The following is a 12314-nucleotide window of genomic DNA, read 5'->3' as shown; positions in this document are numbered from 1 at the left end:
TTTTTTTTTTTTTTTTGTAGTTGTTAGTGTTGTTTGGCCTGGGCCAGCTTAAAACCTGCCAGTGTCAGTGTATGTGACTGGCACCCTAGCCGCTGAGCAACAGGTGCCAAGCCTTATTTTTATTTTTTTTGAGACAGAGTCTCACTATGTTGTCCATGGTAGAGTGCTGTGACATTACAGCTCACAGCAACCTCAAACTCTTGGGCTCAAGCTATTCTCTTGCCTCAGCCTCTCAAGTATCTGGTACTACAGGTGCCTGCCACAACACCTGGCTATTTTGTTGTTGTTGCAGTTGTCATTGTTGTTTAGCAGGGCCTGGGCAAAACTGTGCAATAGAAACCATAGAGTTTATGGGCAAAATGGGATTAAGGGCACAACTCTTAAAGCCTTTGTTACTGACAGAAAAACCTGATGAAAATAGCCTAGTTTGTTTTTTTTTTTTGAGACAGCATTTCACTTTGTCACCCTCGGTAGAGTGCCATGGTGTCATAGCTTACAGCAACCTCAGATTCTTGGGCTCAAGTGATTATCTTGTCTCCGCCTTCCTAGTAGCTGGGACCACAATGCCCAGCTAATTTTAGAGACAGAGTCTCACTTTGGCTCAGGCTGGTCTCAAACCTGTGAGCTCAGGCAATCCATCCAGCTCAGCCTCCCAGAGTGCTGGGATTACAGGTGTGAGCCACCAGGCCCAGCAGCATAGTTTTTTTACATGTTAAATGATAGAGCAATACGTGAACACTGTGGTAAATATGGCACCTTATCTTATAGAAGACCTCAGGTTTGCTTACAGAAGTGGGTGTGGAGAGGGTGGCAGCCTGTCCGTTCAGCTTGGTATAGTTGGCTATGTTCACTTATTGCTGTGGACAGAATCACTGCATAAGTAAATGGTAAATTTGTACTGTGCTCACATGGTTTCCTGATAATCTCACTGGAACACAGTTTGCTGCTTTTTCAACAGAACTGACTGTGTTTTTCTCTCCCACAGGTGACGTGCCAATGGGAGCTGCTGGCAGACGTGCCTCCCAGGACTTCTTGGTGTGTGGAGGGTATGTTTACATGTATTTCACTAAAATATTGTTATATTTTGTTATTTTTGTTAGGAAGGTTATAGAACTTTGTGTTCTTGATTTAAGATTTATTTTGTTGTTTTATAATTTATTTCCTTAAAAATTTTGATAAAAAACAAAATCTATCTTAAGCATTTTTCTCATTCTGTTGCCTATTTTTTCACTCTGTTGGTTGTGACCTCTGGTGCTCAGAAGTTTTCCTGTTTGAGGATATCCCGTGTGTCTAGTTGTTGTTGTGTTGCCTGTGCTTTCAGTGTTATATCCAAGAAATCATTGCCTACTCCAATGTCATCATGCTTTCCCTCCATGTTTTCTTGTAGGAGTTTTGTAATTTTGAGTTTATATTTAGGTCTCTAATCCCTTTCTGTATCTCATGTAAGATAAGATTCCAGCTTGATTCTTTTTTGAGTGGCTATCCTCCCTGTTTGCAGAAGAGACCACCCTCTCCCCATTGTGTGGTCTTGACACTGTCATCTATGACCATTTCACAATATATGCAAGGTTTTATTTCTAGGCTCTCTGTTCCATTGGTCTGCATGTAAAGCTTATGCCAGTACCACACTATTTTGATTTCTATAGCTTAATATGTTTTGGGGGGTTTTTTTGTTAGTTTTGAGATACTCTTATTGTGTTGCCCATGGTAGAGTGCTGTGGCATCACAGCTCCTAGCAACCTCAAACTCTTGGGCTCAAGTGATTCTCTTGCCTCAGCCTCCCAAGTGGCTGGACCTGCAGGAGCCTGTCACAATGCCTGGCTATTTTTTGTTGCAGTTGTCATTGTTGTTTTAGCAGACCTGGGCTGGATTTGAAGCTGCCAGCCCCAGTGTATGTGGCCGGCGCACCTTAACCACTGAGCTACAGGTGCCAAGCCATCTTAGTATGTTTTGGGGTTTTTTTTTTTAGAGACAGAGTCTCACTTTATTGCCCTCAGTAGAGTGCCGTAGCGTCACATTGCTCACAGCAACCTCCAGCTCTTGGACTTAGGCGATTCTCTTACCTCAGCCTCCCAAGTACCTGGGAGACTACAGGCACCAACCACAACGCCTAGCTATTTTTTTGTTGCAGTTTGGCCAGGGCCGAGTTTAAACCTGCCACCCTCGGTATATGGGGCTAGCACCTGTAGATCACTTTGGGTAGTATTAATATAGCAACAGCATTTAAATCTTCCATCCATGAACATGGGATACCTTTCCATTCATTTGTGTCATCTTGGTTTGTTTTTATTTTCCAAGATGATGTTTTGCTCTGCCCAGGCTGGACTGCAAGCAAAGTGACCAGATTATAGGTCACTGCAGCCTTGAACTCCTGGACTTAAGTGATCCTCCCAAGTAGCTGAGACTATAGGCATGTACCACCACACCTTTTAAAAAATTTTGTGTAGAGGCTGGGTACAGTAGTCTATGCCTGTAATCTAGCACTCTGGGAGGCTGAGACAGATAGATTGCCTAAGCTCAGGAGTTCAAGACTGCCCTGAGCAAAAGTGAGACCCCATCTCTATTTAAAAAAAAATAGAAACCCCAGGTGTGTTTGAGGTTGCTGTGAACTAATAGGCCACATGCAGAGATGGAGTCTTGCTGTGTTGCCCAGGCTGGTCTTGAACTCCTGTATTCAGGCAATCCTTGCACCTCAGCCTCCCAAACTGCTGGGATTATAGGTCTGACCCATTGCACTCCAACTCATATTCAGTTGTGATAGGTTATATATTTCTGGGAATTTATCCATTTTTTTCTAGGTTATCCAATTTGTTGGTATAATACTATGAACAACAATAATATTGTTCACAGTATTCTCTTATAATGCTATTTACGTATTTATTTATTTTTAGAGACGGGGTCTTGCTCTGTTGCCCAGATTGGATTACAGTGGCTATTCAGAGATTCAATCATAATACACTATAGGCTCGAATTCCTGGGCTCCGCAATCCTCTTGCCTCAGCCTCCCTAGTAGCTGGAACTATAGGTGCCCACCATATCCCCTGGCTAATTTTTCTATTTTAGTAGAGACAGGGTCTTGCTTTTTTTTACTTATTTATTGCCTGTTGATGTCAACAGGTTCTTGCTTTTTTTGTTGTTGTTGAGACAGAGTTTCACTTCATCGCCCTCAGTAGAGTACAGTGGTATTACAGTTCACAGCATCCTCCAACTCCTGGGCTTAGGCAATTCTCTTGCCTCCACCTCCTGAGTAGCTGGGACTATAGGCATCTGCCACAACGCCCAGTATTTTTTTGTTGCAGTTTGGCCAGGGCCAGGTTTGAACTCGCCACCCTTGTTATATGGGGTTGGCGCCCTTCCCACTGAGCCACAGGTACCACCCAGCAGGGTCTTGCTTTTGCTTAGGCTGGTTGTCAAACTCCTCTAAGCTCAGGGATCCACCCACGTTGTCTTCTCAGAGTGCTAGGATTTTAGGCTTGTGCCACCCCACCTGTCCTGAAGGAATTTTTTTAAAATAGGAGAAACAAAAGAAAATGCCATGGAAAAATGCTAGAAAATGCTATATTTAAAAAAAGGCTCCATTTTGAAACTGTTATGTTAGTTTGTCAGTAAAATAGGTTAAACTAGAAGTTCCTTTAGTTTCCTAGTAATTTTTAGCATCTGTGATGTTATCAGATACATGTTTTTGTCCACAGTTTCTGACTCATAACTCTGTTAGCCTTTGTTATAGTCTTTTGTTAGAATGTTGGGTGCATTGGGCCTCAGGAAACAGAATCTCTCTGACCTGTACAGGAGTCCCGTCCTTGGGGCAGGACTCTAATCTTCCCTTACCTTTCCAATTCTGGGTCTTAAGAATCAGAAAGTTGATCGCTTTTCTTCTACAAGATTGTAAAGTCCCAGAGCTTCTGGATAGCTGAATGGATGTTCCTAGAGAGTGGCATGCCTGGGAGGCCGTGGAGGCTCCATGCCCCTTCTCCCATGCCTGGCCTTACACATGTCTTCATCTGTATCCTTGGTGGTAGTAACCCTTATAATAAACCTGTAAATGTCAGTAAGTACTTCCCTGAGTTCCAAGAGCTACTGTGGCAAATTAATTGAACCCAAAGAGGGGTCAATGAGAACCCCAACTTGAAGTTGGTTGGTCAGAAGTTCTAGAGCCCTGGACTTGTGACTGGGGTCTTGGTGGGGGCGTTTTGGGGACTGATTCTATCTCCAGGTAGTGTCAGAACTGAATTAGAGGACACTCAGTTGGTGTCCATACTTGCTGTATGGGGAAGAACCCTCCGTTTGGTCATGGAAGTTGTCTTCTGTGTTAATTACTGTGGTGTGAGAGCAGAGGATAAGTTCTGTCTGACAGTGTTTTTTCTAAAGCAGTGCCTGTGGCTCAGTGCCCGTAGCTCAGTGGGTTAGGGTGCCAGCCATATAAACCAGGGCTGGTGGGTTTGAAACCAGCCCGGGCCTGCTAAACAACAATGACAACTACAACAACAACAACAAAAATAGCCAGGCATTGTGGCGGGCACCTATAGTCCCAGCTACTTGGGAGGTGGAGGCAAAAGAATCGTTTAAAGCCAAGAGTTTGAGGTTGCTGTGAGCTGTGATGCAACAGCACTCTACCAAGGGTGACATTGTGAAACTATCTCAAAAAAAAAAAAATTAATTAATTAATAAAGCAGTGCCTCTAATAGAAAGAAATAACTAATATTTCTATTAAGTATTGCAGGCCAAACAACTTAATAGTAGTTTTAGTTTATAATAGTAGTGGTGTTTCCAAACTAAAACTTAAAAAAATTCGATGTACTCCAGGGCACCCCTTGAAGTGGCTTTGGCACCTTAAGGTCCCTTGGTGCACAGTTTGGGAACCGCAGCAGACAAGCAAGTCTTGTACTAACTTACTTGCTGCCTTTCTTTGAGGATTGTGTATTATCAGGTTTTCACTTATTTTGATTTGCTGCCCTTTTTTCTTTGGCTAAAGTTAATTCTTTAACTTTTCTTTCCTTCACCAGTGAGTGCATTTTTAAAGTAAAGAAACATTTCTCTGTAATAGTTCCTTTATTACCTACACGACAGTTTTCAGTACATGTAGGGAATGTAATATCCAATCCTTGTATGCCCAGAATTCTGAGTTAGCATATTAAAATTCTGAACACTGGTTGTTACTGGTCATTGATGGAGGCCTGTTGCATGTACAGCCCTTGGTCCATTGGGGTGCATCATCTCTGTGGTGACCCCTACTTTGTTTTTTTCTTCATTTTCCTTTCCGAGGTGGCCTCTTACTGTGTCAGCAGGCTGGAGTACAGTGGCATGATCATAGCTCACTGTAGCCTCTTAACTCAAATGATCCTCCTACCTCAGCCTCCCAAGTAGTTGGGACTATAGACAGGTATATAACACCACACCCAGCTTATTTTCTTTAAAAATTTTGTAGAATTGGGGTCTGTGGTATTGGCCAGGCTGGTCTTAAATTCCTGGCCTCAAGTGCTGGGATTGCAGGCTTGAGCCACTGAAGCTGGCCTGGTTCCTACTTTTCTGACAGCCTCCCTCTAGGTATATTAATCCTCTTATTTATTTATTTATTTTTTAGTGGACCCTGGATGGGTTTGAACCCACCACCCCTGATGCATGGAATTCCAGGGTCAATGGTGGGTCTGCTTTTATTTGAGGAGTCTCTGTACTTTTTTCTGTAGAGGCATGACGGATTCGAACCCACCACCCCTGATGCATGGCACTCTAACCATTGAGCTACGGGAGCCCAGCCATATTAACCCCTTTCTTAGGGAATCCTTCTCCAGCTATCTATCTGCAGCCATGGGCCTGTATGCCTGGCAGGGCCCTTACTTCTCTATTGTTGCTTTAGCCTCTGTGTAATTAAATAGTTTATCCCCAACTGGCTCCCATTACTCAGAAAGCCCTGGGAGCATGAGCTATGGCTCAGCATTTGTCTGCAGGATTAGGCTACATAGGAACTCTTATTTTTTTTAAATTTTTTTAAATTTCAGATTAAAATGAAGTACAAACCATTAGGTTATATAATTTACACATGACAAGTAAAATTCAGAGTTATAATTGTGTCCTACACACAGTGAATGTACCATATATTCATGCATTGTACTCATTGGGTGGGAAGCTACTGAGCCCACCTCCTCCTTTTTTGAATTTAATTGAGATTTTCCCTCGTGTTGGCCAGGCTGGTCTTAATGGGGGTCTGTGATTATTAATTTCCTAGTTTCACGTTGGTGTTGAGTACTTGGGATGCTTGCTTTTCCAATCTTGAGATAGTATACTTAGGAGAATCTTCTCCAAATCCATCCAGGTTGTTATAAAGGATGCAAAATTTCCATCTGTTTATGGCTGAGTAGTACTCCGTGGTGTACATGTGCCTTGGTGTACACTGTTTATTAATGTACGGTTATAAAAAAACATGTACCACCATTTATTAATCCATTCATGGTTTGATGGGCACTTGGGATGATTCCACATCCTGGGAATTGTGAAGTGAGTGTCTGTGAACATTCTAGTGCAGATATTCCTGTGGTAAAATGTCTTTCTTTCATTTGAGTAACTGCCTAGTAGTGGAATTGCAGGGTCAATGGTGGGTCTGCTTTTATTTGAGGAGTCTCTGTACTTCTTTCCGTAGAGGCTGTGCTAGTTTGTCATCTCACCAACAGCGCCTGGCGCTCTGCACAGGGACTCGTGTGTGCCTGGAAGCTTTCCTTCTCTCTCTGTGTCCCTAGGCATTATACTCTAGCTACGTGGTTACTTGTCAGCCTCACAGGATTTACTCATGGATTCTTCCTAAAACAGATAGGCAACTGGGGATCTCCTGGTCTAAAGATTGTGAATTTGGCTCGGCACCTGTAGCTCAGCAGGTAGGGTGCCAGCCGCATACACTGGTGGGTTCGAATCCTCTCAGCATTTATGGGAATAGATAGAATGACGTGCCACTGACATCTTTGTTACAGATGGATTTTACTTAAATATAAAGTACTCTAATGGCTCAAAAAGTTTGAGAGACAATTTTAAGGATAACTGTATTATTTATATCTGTGATGTTGTAAATGGGAAAAAGTACAAGATTTATATGTAGCCTTTTTAGAATTATAAAAGGGCAGAGTAATGAAATAAATCATCTTTATGAAGGCTTAGTATTGTCTCCATTATGTTTCAGGATATGTTGTAAAAGGAATTGAGAGTCATCTAAGGACAAACTATTTTTGAATTTCTGAACAGTGAAGAAAGAAGCTAATAAACCAAATATTAACACTTGAAAACGTGACCTCAGATTAGTTGCATGCTCTGAGGGTTCACGTTAGTTTTCAGTCTTCAGAGTCGCACTTCTTTGGGAATGCTTACTGCGTTCATGGCTGCTGTAAACATTCCAGTCAGCTCTGCTTCTGAACTTTCTGTTCTTTTACCCAGCATATTTTCCTAGAAATACTTTTTTTCTCTCACATAGAATGAATAGCAGAATGCAAGTGGACAAACAGTTCTGCTGACCTGTGGACTTTTTCTGTTACTATAGGGGAACTTTTTTCTAGGTTATTTTTGTAATTCTTAGTCCTTAATATGCGTTTGAATGCCAGGAGGGTTCTTAGATGATAAATGTGATATATATATTTGTATATATATTTTTAGAGACAGTCTCACTTTATTACCCTCGGTAGAGTGCCATGGCGTCACAGCTCTCAGCAATCTCCTTCTCTTGGGCTTAGGCAATTCTCTTGCCTCAGCCTCCCCAGTAGCTGGGACTACAGGCGCCCGCCACAATACCTGGCTATTTTTTGTTGCAGTTTGGCCGGGGCCAGGTTCGAAGCTGCCACCCTCAGTATATGGAGCTGGTGCCCTACTCACTGAACCATAGGCACTGCCCGGCTTATATAGTTGTTAACAAGATCATTTCTTACATACTGAAATGATTATTTGGCTCTTTCTAGGATTTTCTCTAGATATAACTACTGGTCAAATGGAAGAAAAACAGTCTTGTCAATATTTCTTTCTTCAATATTTATGGTTGCAGGCAGTGTCAGCCTACCATGTCATCTCACAGTGAAACAGCCCCAATTCCAGTTCCTACTCAAATAAGGAATTATCAGCGCATAGAGCAGAATCTGACATCTACTGCCAGCTCAGGCACAAATCCACATGGTTCTCCAAGGTAAGTACCAAAGTCTTCCTCTCCTTCCCTCCCTTCCTTCCTTCCTTCCTTCCTTCCTTCCTTCCCTTCCTTCCCTTCCTTTCCCTCCCTCCTTCCCCTCCCTCCCTTATTTCCTTTTCTTCTCTCTCTTTTTTTTTTGGGATAAGAGTCTCACTGTCACCCTAGATAGAGTGCCATGACGTCATAGCTTGCAGCAACTTAAAACTTTGGCTCAAGCTATCCTCTTGCCTCAGCCTCCCGAGTAGCTGTAATTACAGGCACCTGCCACAAGCCTGGCTGTTTTTTTCTGTTTTTAGTAGACATGGCATCTCACTCTTGCTCAGACTGGTTTTGATCTCTTGACCTCAAGGGATCTTCCTGCCTTGGCCTCCTAGAGTGCTAGGATTATAGGCATGAGCCACCATGCCTGGCCCCTTTTTTTTCTTTTACAAAATCTTTTGCTTGGCTTGGAGCCCGTAGTTAAGTGGTTAGGGTACCGGCCACATACACTGGAGTTGGCAGGTTCAAACCCAGCCTGGGCCTGCTAAACAACAATGACAACTACAAAAAAAAAAAAAAAATAGCCAGGCATTGAGGCAGGCGCCTGGAGTCCTAGCTAGTTGGGAGGCTGAGGCAAGAGAATTTCTTAAGCCTAAGAGTTTGAGGTTGCTGTGAGCTATGACACTACAGCACTCTACCAAGGGCAACATAGTGAGACTCTGTCTCAAACAAAAAATAAAAAAATCTTTTGCTAGGCTGAGCACAGTGGCTCACATCTATATTCCTAGCATCTCTGAGGAGGATGGATTGCTTGAGCTGCAGAGTTCACAACCAGCCTGAGCAAGAGCAAGACCCTAAAAAGTAGCCAGGGGTTGTGGTAGGCGCCCATAGTCCCAGCTACTCAGGAGGCTCAGGCAGGAGGATCACTTGAGCCCAAGAGCTTGAGGTTGCTGTGACAAAGTGAGACTCTGTCTCAAAAAAAAAAAAGCAAAAAGAAAAGAAATCTTTTGCTGCTATTGTTGAAAGATCTTCAGTTTCCATGGTAGACTTAGTCTGTTTACATATGTATATAATGGAAATGCACAAAATTGTACAAAACTGAATTATAAAAATGTTTTATAATTGGTCTGTTTAAATGATATTTAAAGCTTGGCTTGTTAATAATGTGGATGTGGACAATAATATGATGTGGATATATTTGTATCTATAACATGCTTATTTGCTATATATATGCTTAAAATATAATTGCTTTAAAGAATTGAGGAAGAACTTTTTAAAAAAACGACATCCTGCCAGTTGCATCAGATTATTTACACACTGTTTCTTCCTCATCCTGGGACCCTTATAGGCAGGGAATAACAAAGTTACAAGTCCCACAGAGATAAGTGAAATCAGACTAGATGTTCAGTGGTGAACAGTAAACTTCTGGAAAACAGAAAGGATGGAAGAAGGGTACCTGCTTGAAGCATGGCATATGTAAGGGTGCATTTAATCAGGGATTCTGAAAAAATGAGAATCACTGTGCCCACATGGCTCCCTAAGAGAACTCAAGGAGGAGGAGGAAGGGTGCTTCAACTTCTGGAAACTTGTTTTATTCGTGCAGAGTCATGTGCATATTCTACACATGCAGCCCTGCCTGTATGTGAAATTGATACATAAACAAAGTTGTTAACTATTATTTAACTGTTGCAATAGCAAAGGATAAGGAATCAGCCATATACCTCCCAGTAAGGAACTAATTTTTTTTTTTTTTTTTTTTTTTTTGCAGTTTTTGGCTGGGGCTGGGTTTGAACCCGCCACCTCCAGCATATGGGGCCAGTGCCCTACTCCTTTGAGCCACAGGCACTTCCCTTTTTTCTTTTCTTTTTTTTTTTTTTGAAACAGAGTCTCACTTTGTCACCTTTTTTTTGGTAGAGTGCTGTGGCGTCACAGATCACAGCAACCTCCAACTCTTGGGCTTAAGCAATTCTCTTGCCTCAGCCTCCTGAGTAGCTGGGGTTACAGGCACCTGTCACAATACCCAGCTATTTTTCGTTGCAGTTTGGCCAGGGCAGGGTTCAAACCCATTACCCTCAGTATATAGGGCTGGCACCTTGCCCACTGAGCCACAGGCACCGCCCAGAACTAATTTTATATAGTCCATCTCTGACAGTGGAATACTGTGTATCTTCCGTTCCAAAAAGAGTAAGGAAGCTCTACATACAGAGGTAGAAAATCTTTCAGGGTATATTATGAAATGGAAACAATAAACTATGGTTTTCTTTATTTCTGTTTTATTTGTTTATTTTTTATTTTTTTGAGACAGAATCTCAAGCTGTCACCCTGGGTAGTGTTACGGCATCACAGCTCACAGCAACCTCAGACTCTTGGGCCTAAGCGATTCTCTTGCTTCACCCTCCCAAGTAGCTGGGACTACAGGCGCCTGCCACAATGCCCAGCTATTTTTTTTGTTGTAGTTGTCATTGCTGTTTAGCTGGTCCTGGCCAGGTTCAAACCCACCAGCCTGGGTGTAAGTGGCCGGCACCCTACCCACTGAGCTATGGGTGCCGCCTATAAGTTTTTATTATTTTTAATGAATTAATTTTTAAAGTTTCTCAGTTTAATTTCTAATACAGTAAATGTCAGTAGACGTAAACAGAAATTCTCTGGGCCTTCATAATTTTTAAGAGTATAAAGGAGACTTAAGACCAAAAAGATTCAAAATGTTTGGTACATAATTTCACCTTTGGTGTTGAAGCAAGGTGAAAATTATGTATTCACTTTGCTTGTATACATGGTAAGGAACTGTGGGAGGATACTCTAGAAACTAAAAATAGTGGTAATCTTTTGAGTAGAATTGGGGAAGTGTTAGGAATTAATGGTAGATAGAGAGTAAAGGTGGGCGGCAGACTTCCCTCTATCCTTGTGACTGTGTTACATATTGTTAAAAACTCTACTCCAGGGCATACTGTTATGAAGTTTCAGAAAAAAACAGGAATACAGAGAAAGTTCTAGAACCTGCCAGAGAGGGAATAATTCTCTTTTACTTTTCAGATCTGCAGTGGTCCGAAGGTCCAACACTAGCCCCATGGGCTTTCTCCGGCTGGGATCTTGCTCCCCAGTGCCAGCAGACACAGTACAGACAGTTGGACGAAGACTCTCCACTGGGTCTTCCAGGCCTTATTCACCTTCCCCTTTGGGTAAGGGAAGTTTAAAACAGTTGTTTTCAGCCCTTTCTTCTATAAGAAATCTGACATGACACACTCTTTAGGAACGTTGGCTCGTGGTGGCAGTGATTCTCAGTTGATTAGGGGCTATACCTCATCCCTCCAACTCCACTCCCAGCACCGTTCTTGGGATCTCTGTATAAATTTGTTGCCTATAGCTCAGTGGTTACGGTGCCAGCCACATACCCTGGGGCTGCCAGGTTCAAACTCAGCCTGGGCCTACCAAACCACAATGACAACTACAACAACAGCACACACACACAAAAAATAGCTGGGCATTGTGGTGGGCACCTGTAGTCCCAACTACTCAGGAGACTGAGGCAAGAGAATCACTTAAGCCCAAGAGTTTGAGGTTGCTGTGAACTGTGACACCATGGCACTCTACCAGTGGTGACATAGTGAGACTCTGTCTCAAAAAAAGAAAAAAAAAGATAATCTCTATACAAATCTGTTAGGACTCCTCCTGAAAATGTAATACAGTAAGGTGACCACCCAAGGGACTGTAACAAACTGATCAGCATACAGAGGTGGTTAACATAAGGAACTGGGCCTTCTGTGCTGAGACATACATGTCACTCATGTTCATTCTGTGAAAATCAGGTCATCCTAAGGAGGTGGTCAGTGTAGGGAGGTGGTCAGCTGTTGAGGTTCTACTATAATATAAAGGGGTCTTGTGTATAAATACACAAGGGGTTTGACTCTAAATGCAAAGTTAGAAACCCCAGGTTAAAGTGCATAAAATGCCTGTTCTTATCACTCAGATTTATGAAGATTAAAATATAGGCGACCTTCCAGCACCGATAGGAATATGTCCGCAGCTTTGTTAAAGATTCCTACTTTTCGGCTCGGCGCCTATGGCTCAAGTGGCTAAGGTGCCAGCTACATACACCTAAGGTGGTGGGTTCGAATCCCCAGCCCGGGCCCACCAAACCACAATGATGGCTGCAACCAAAAAAATGGCCAGGCGTTGTGGCGGG

General features: G+C 42.6%; 1 protein-coding gene across 2 annotated transcripts in view; it reads left to right on the top strand.

Moving 5' to 3' along the window:
• Positions 1-12314, top strand: part of ULK2 (unc-51 like autophagy activating kinase 2) — a 104104-nt gene that overhangs the window by 59995 nt on the left and 31795 nt on the right. For both annotated transcript variants that reach the window (XM_003791063.3, XM_023514015.1), the window contains exons 14-16: positions 986-1046; positions 8015-8152; positions 11165-11310. In XM_003791063.3, the coding sequence (XP_003791111.3) occupies positions 986-1046; positions 8015-8152; positions 11165-11310 (345 nt within the window). The remainder of the gene's footprint in view (positions 1-985; positions 1047-8014; positions 8153-11164; positions 11311-12314) is intronic.

The sequence above is a fragment of the Otolemur garnettii genome, unplaced genomic scaffold (assembly GCF_000181295.1).
Source record: "Otolemur garnettii isolate 467f Iridium unplaced genomic scaffold, OtoGar3 scaffold00046, whole genome shotgun sequence".
Taxonomy (NCBI): Eukaryota; Metazoa; Chordata; class Mammalia; order Primates; family Galagidae; genus Otolemur; species Otolemur garnettii.
The sequence above is the reverse complement of the archived record's forward strand: the minus strand, read 5'-3'. Positions and strand labels throughout refer to the sequence as shown.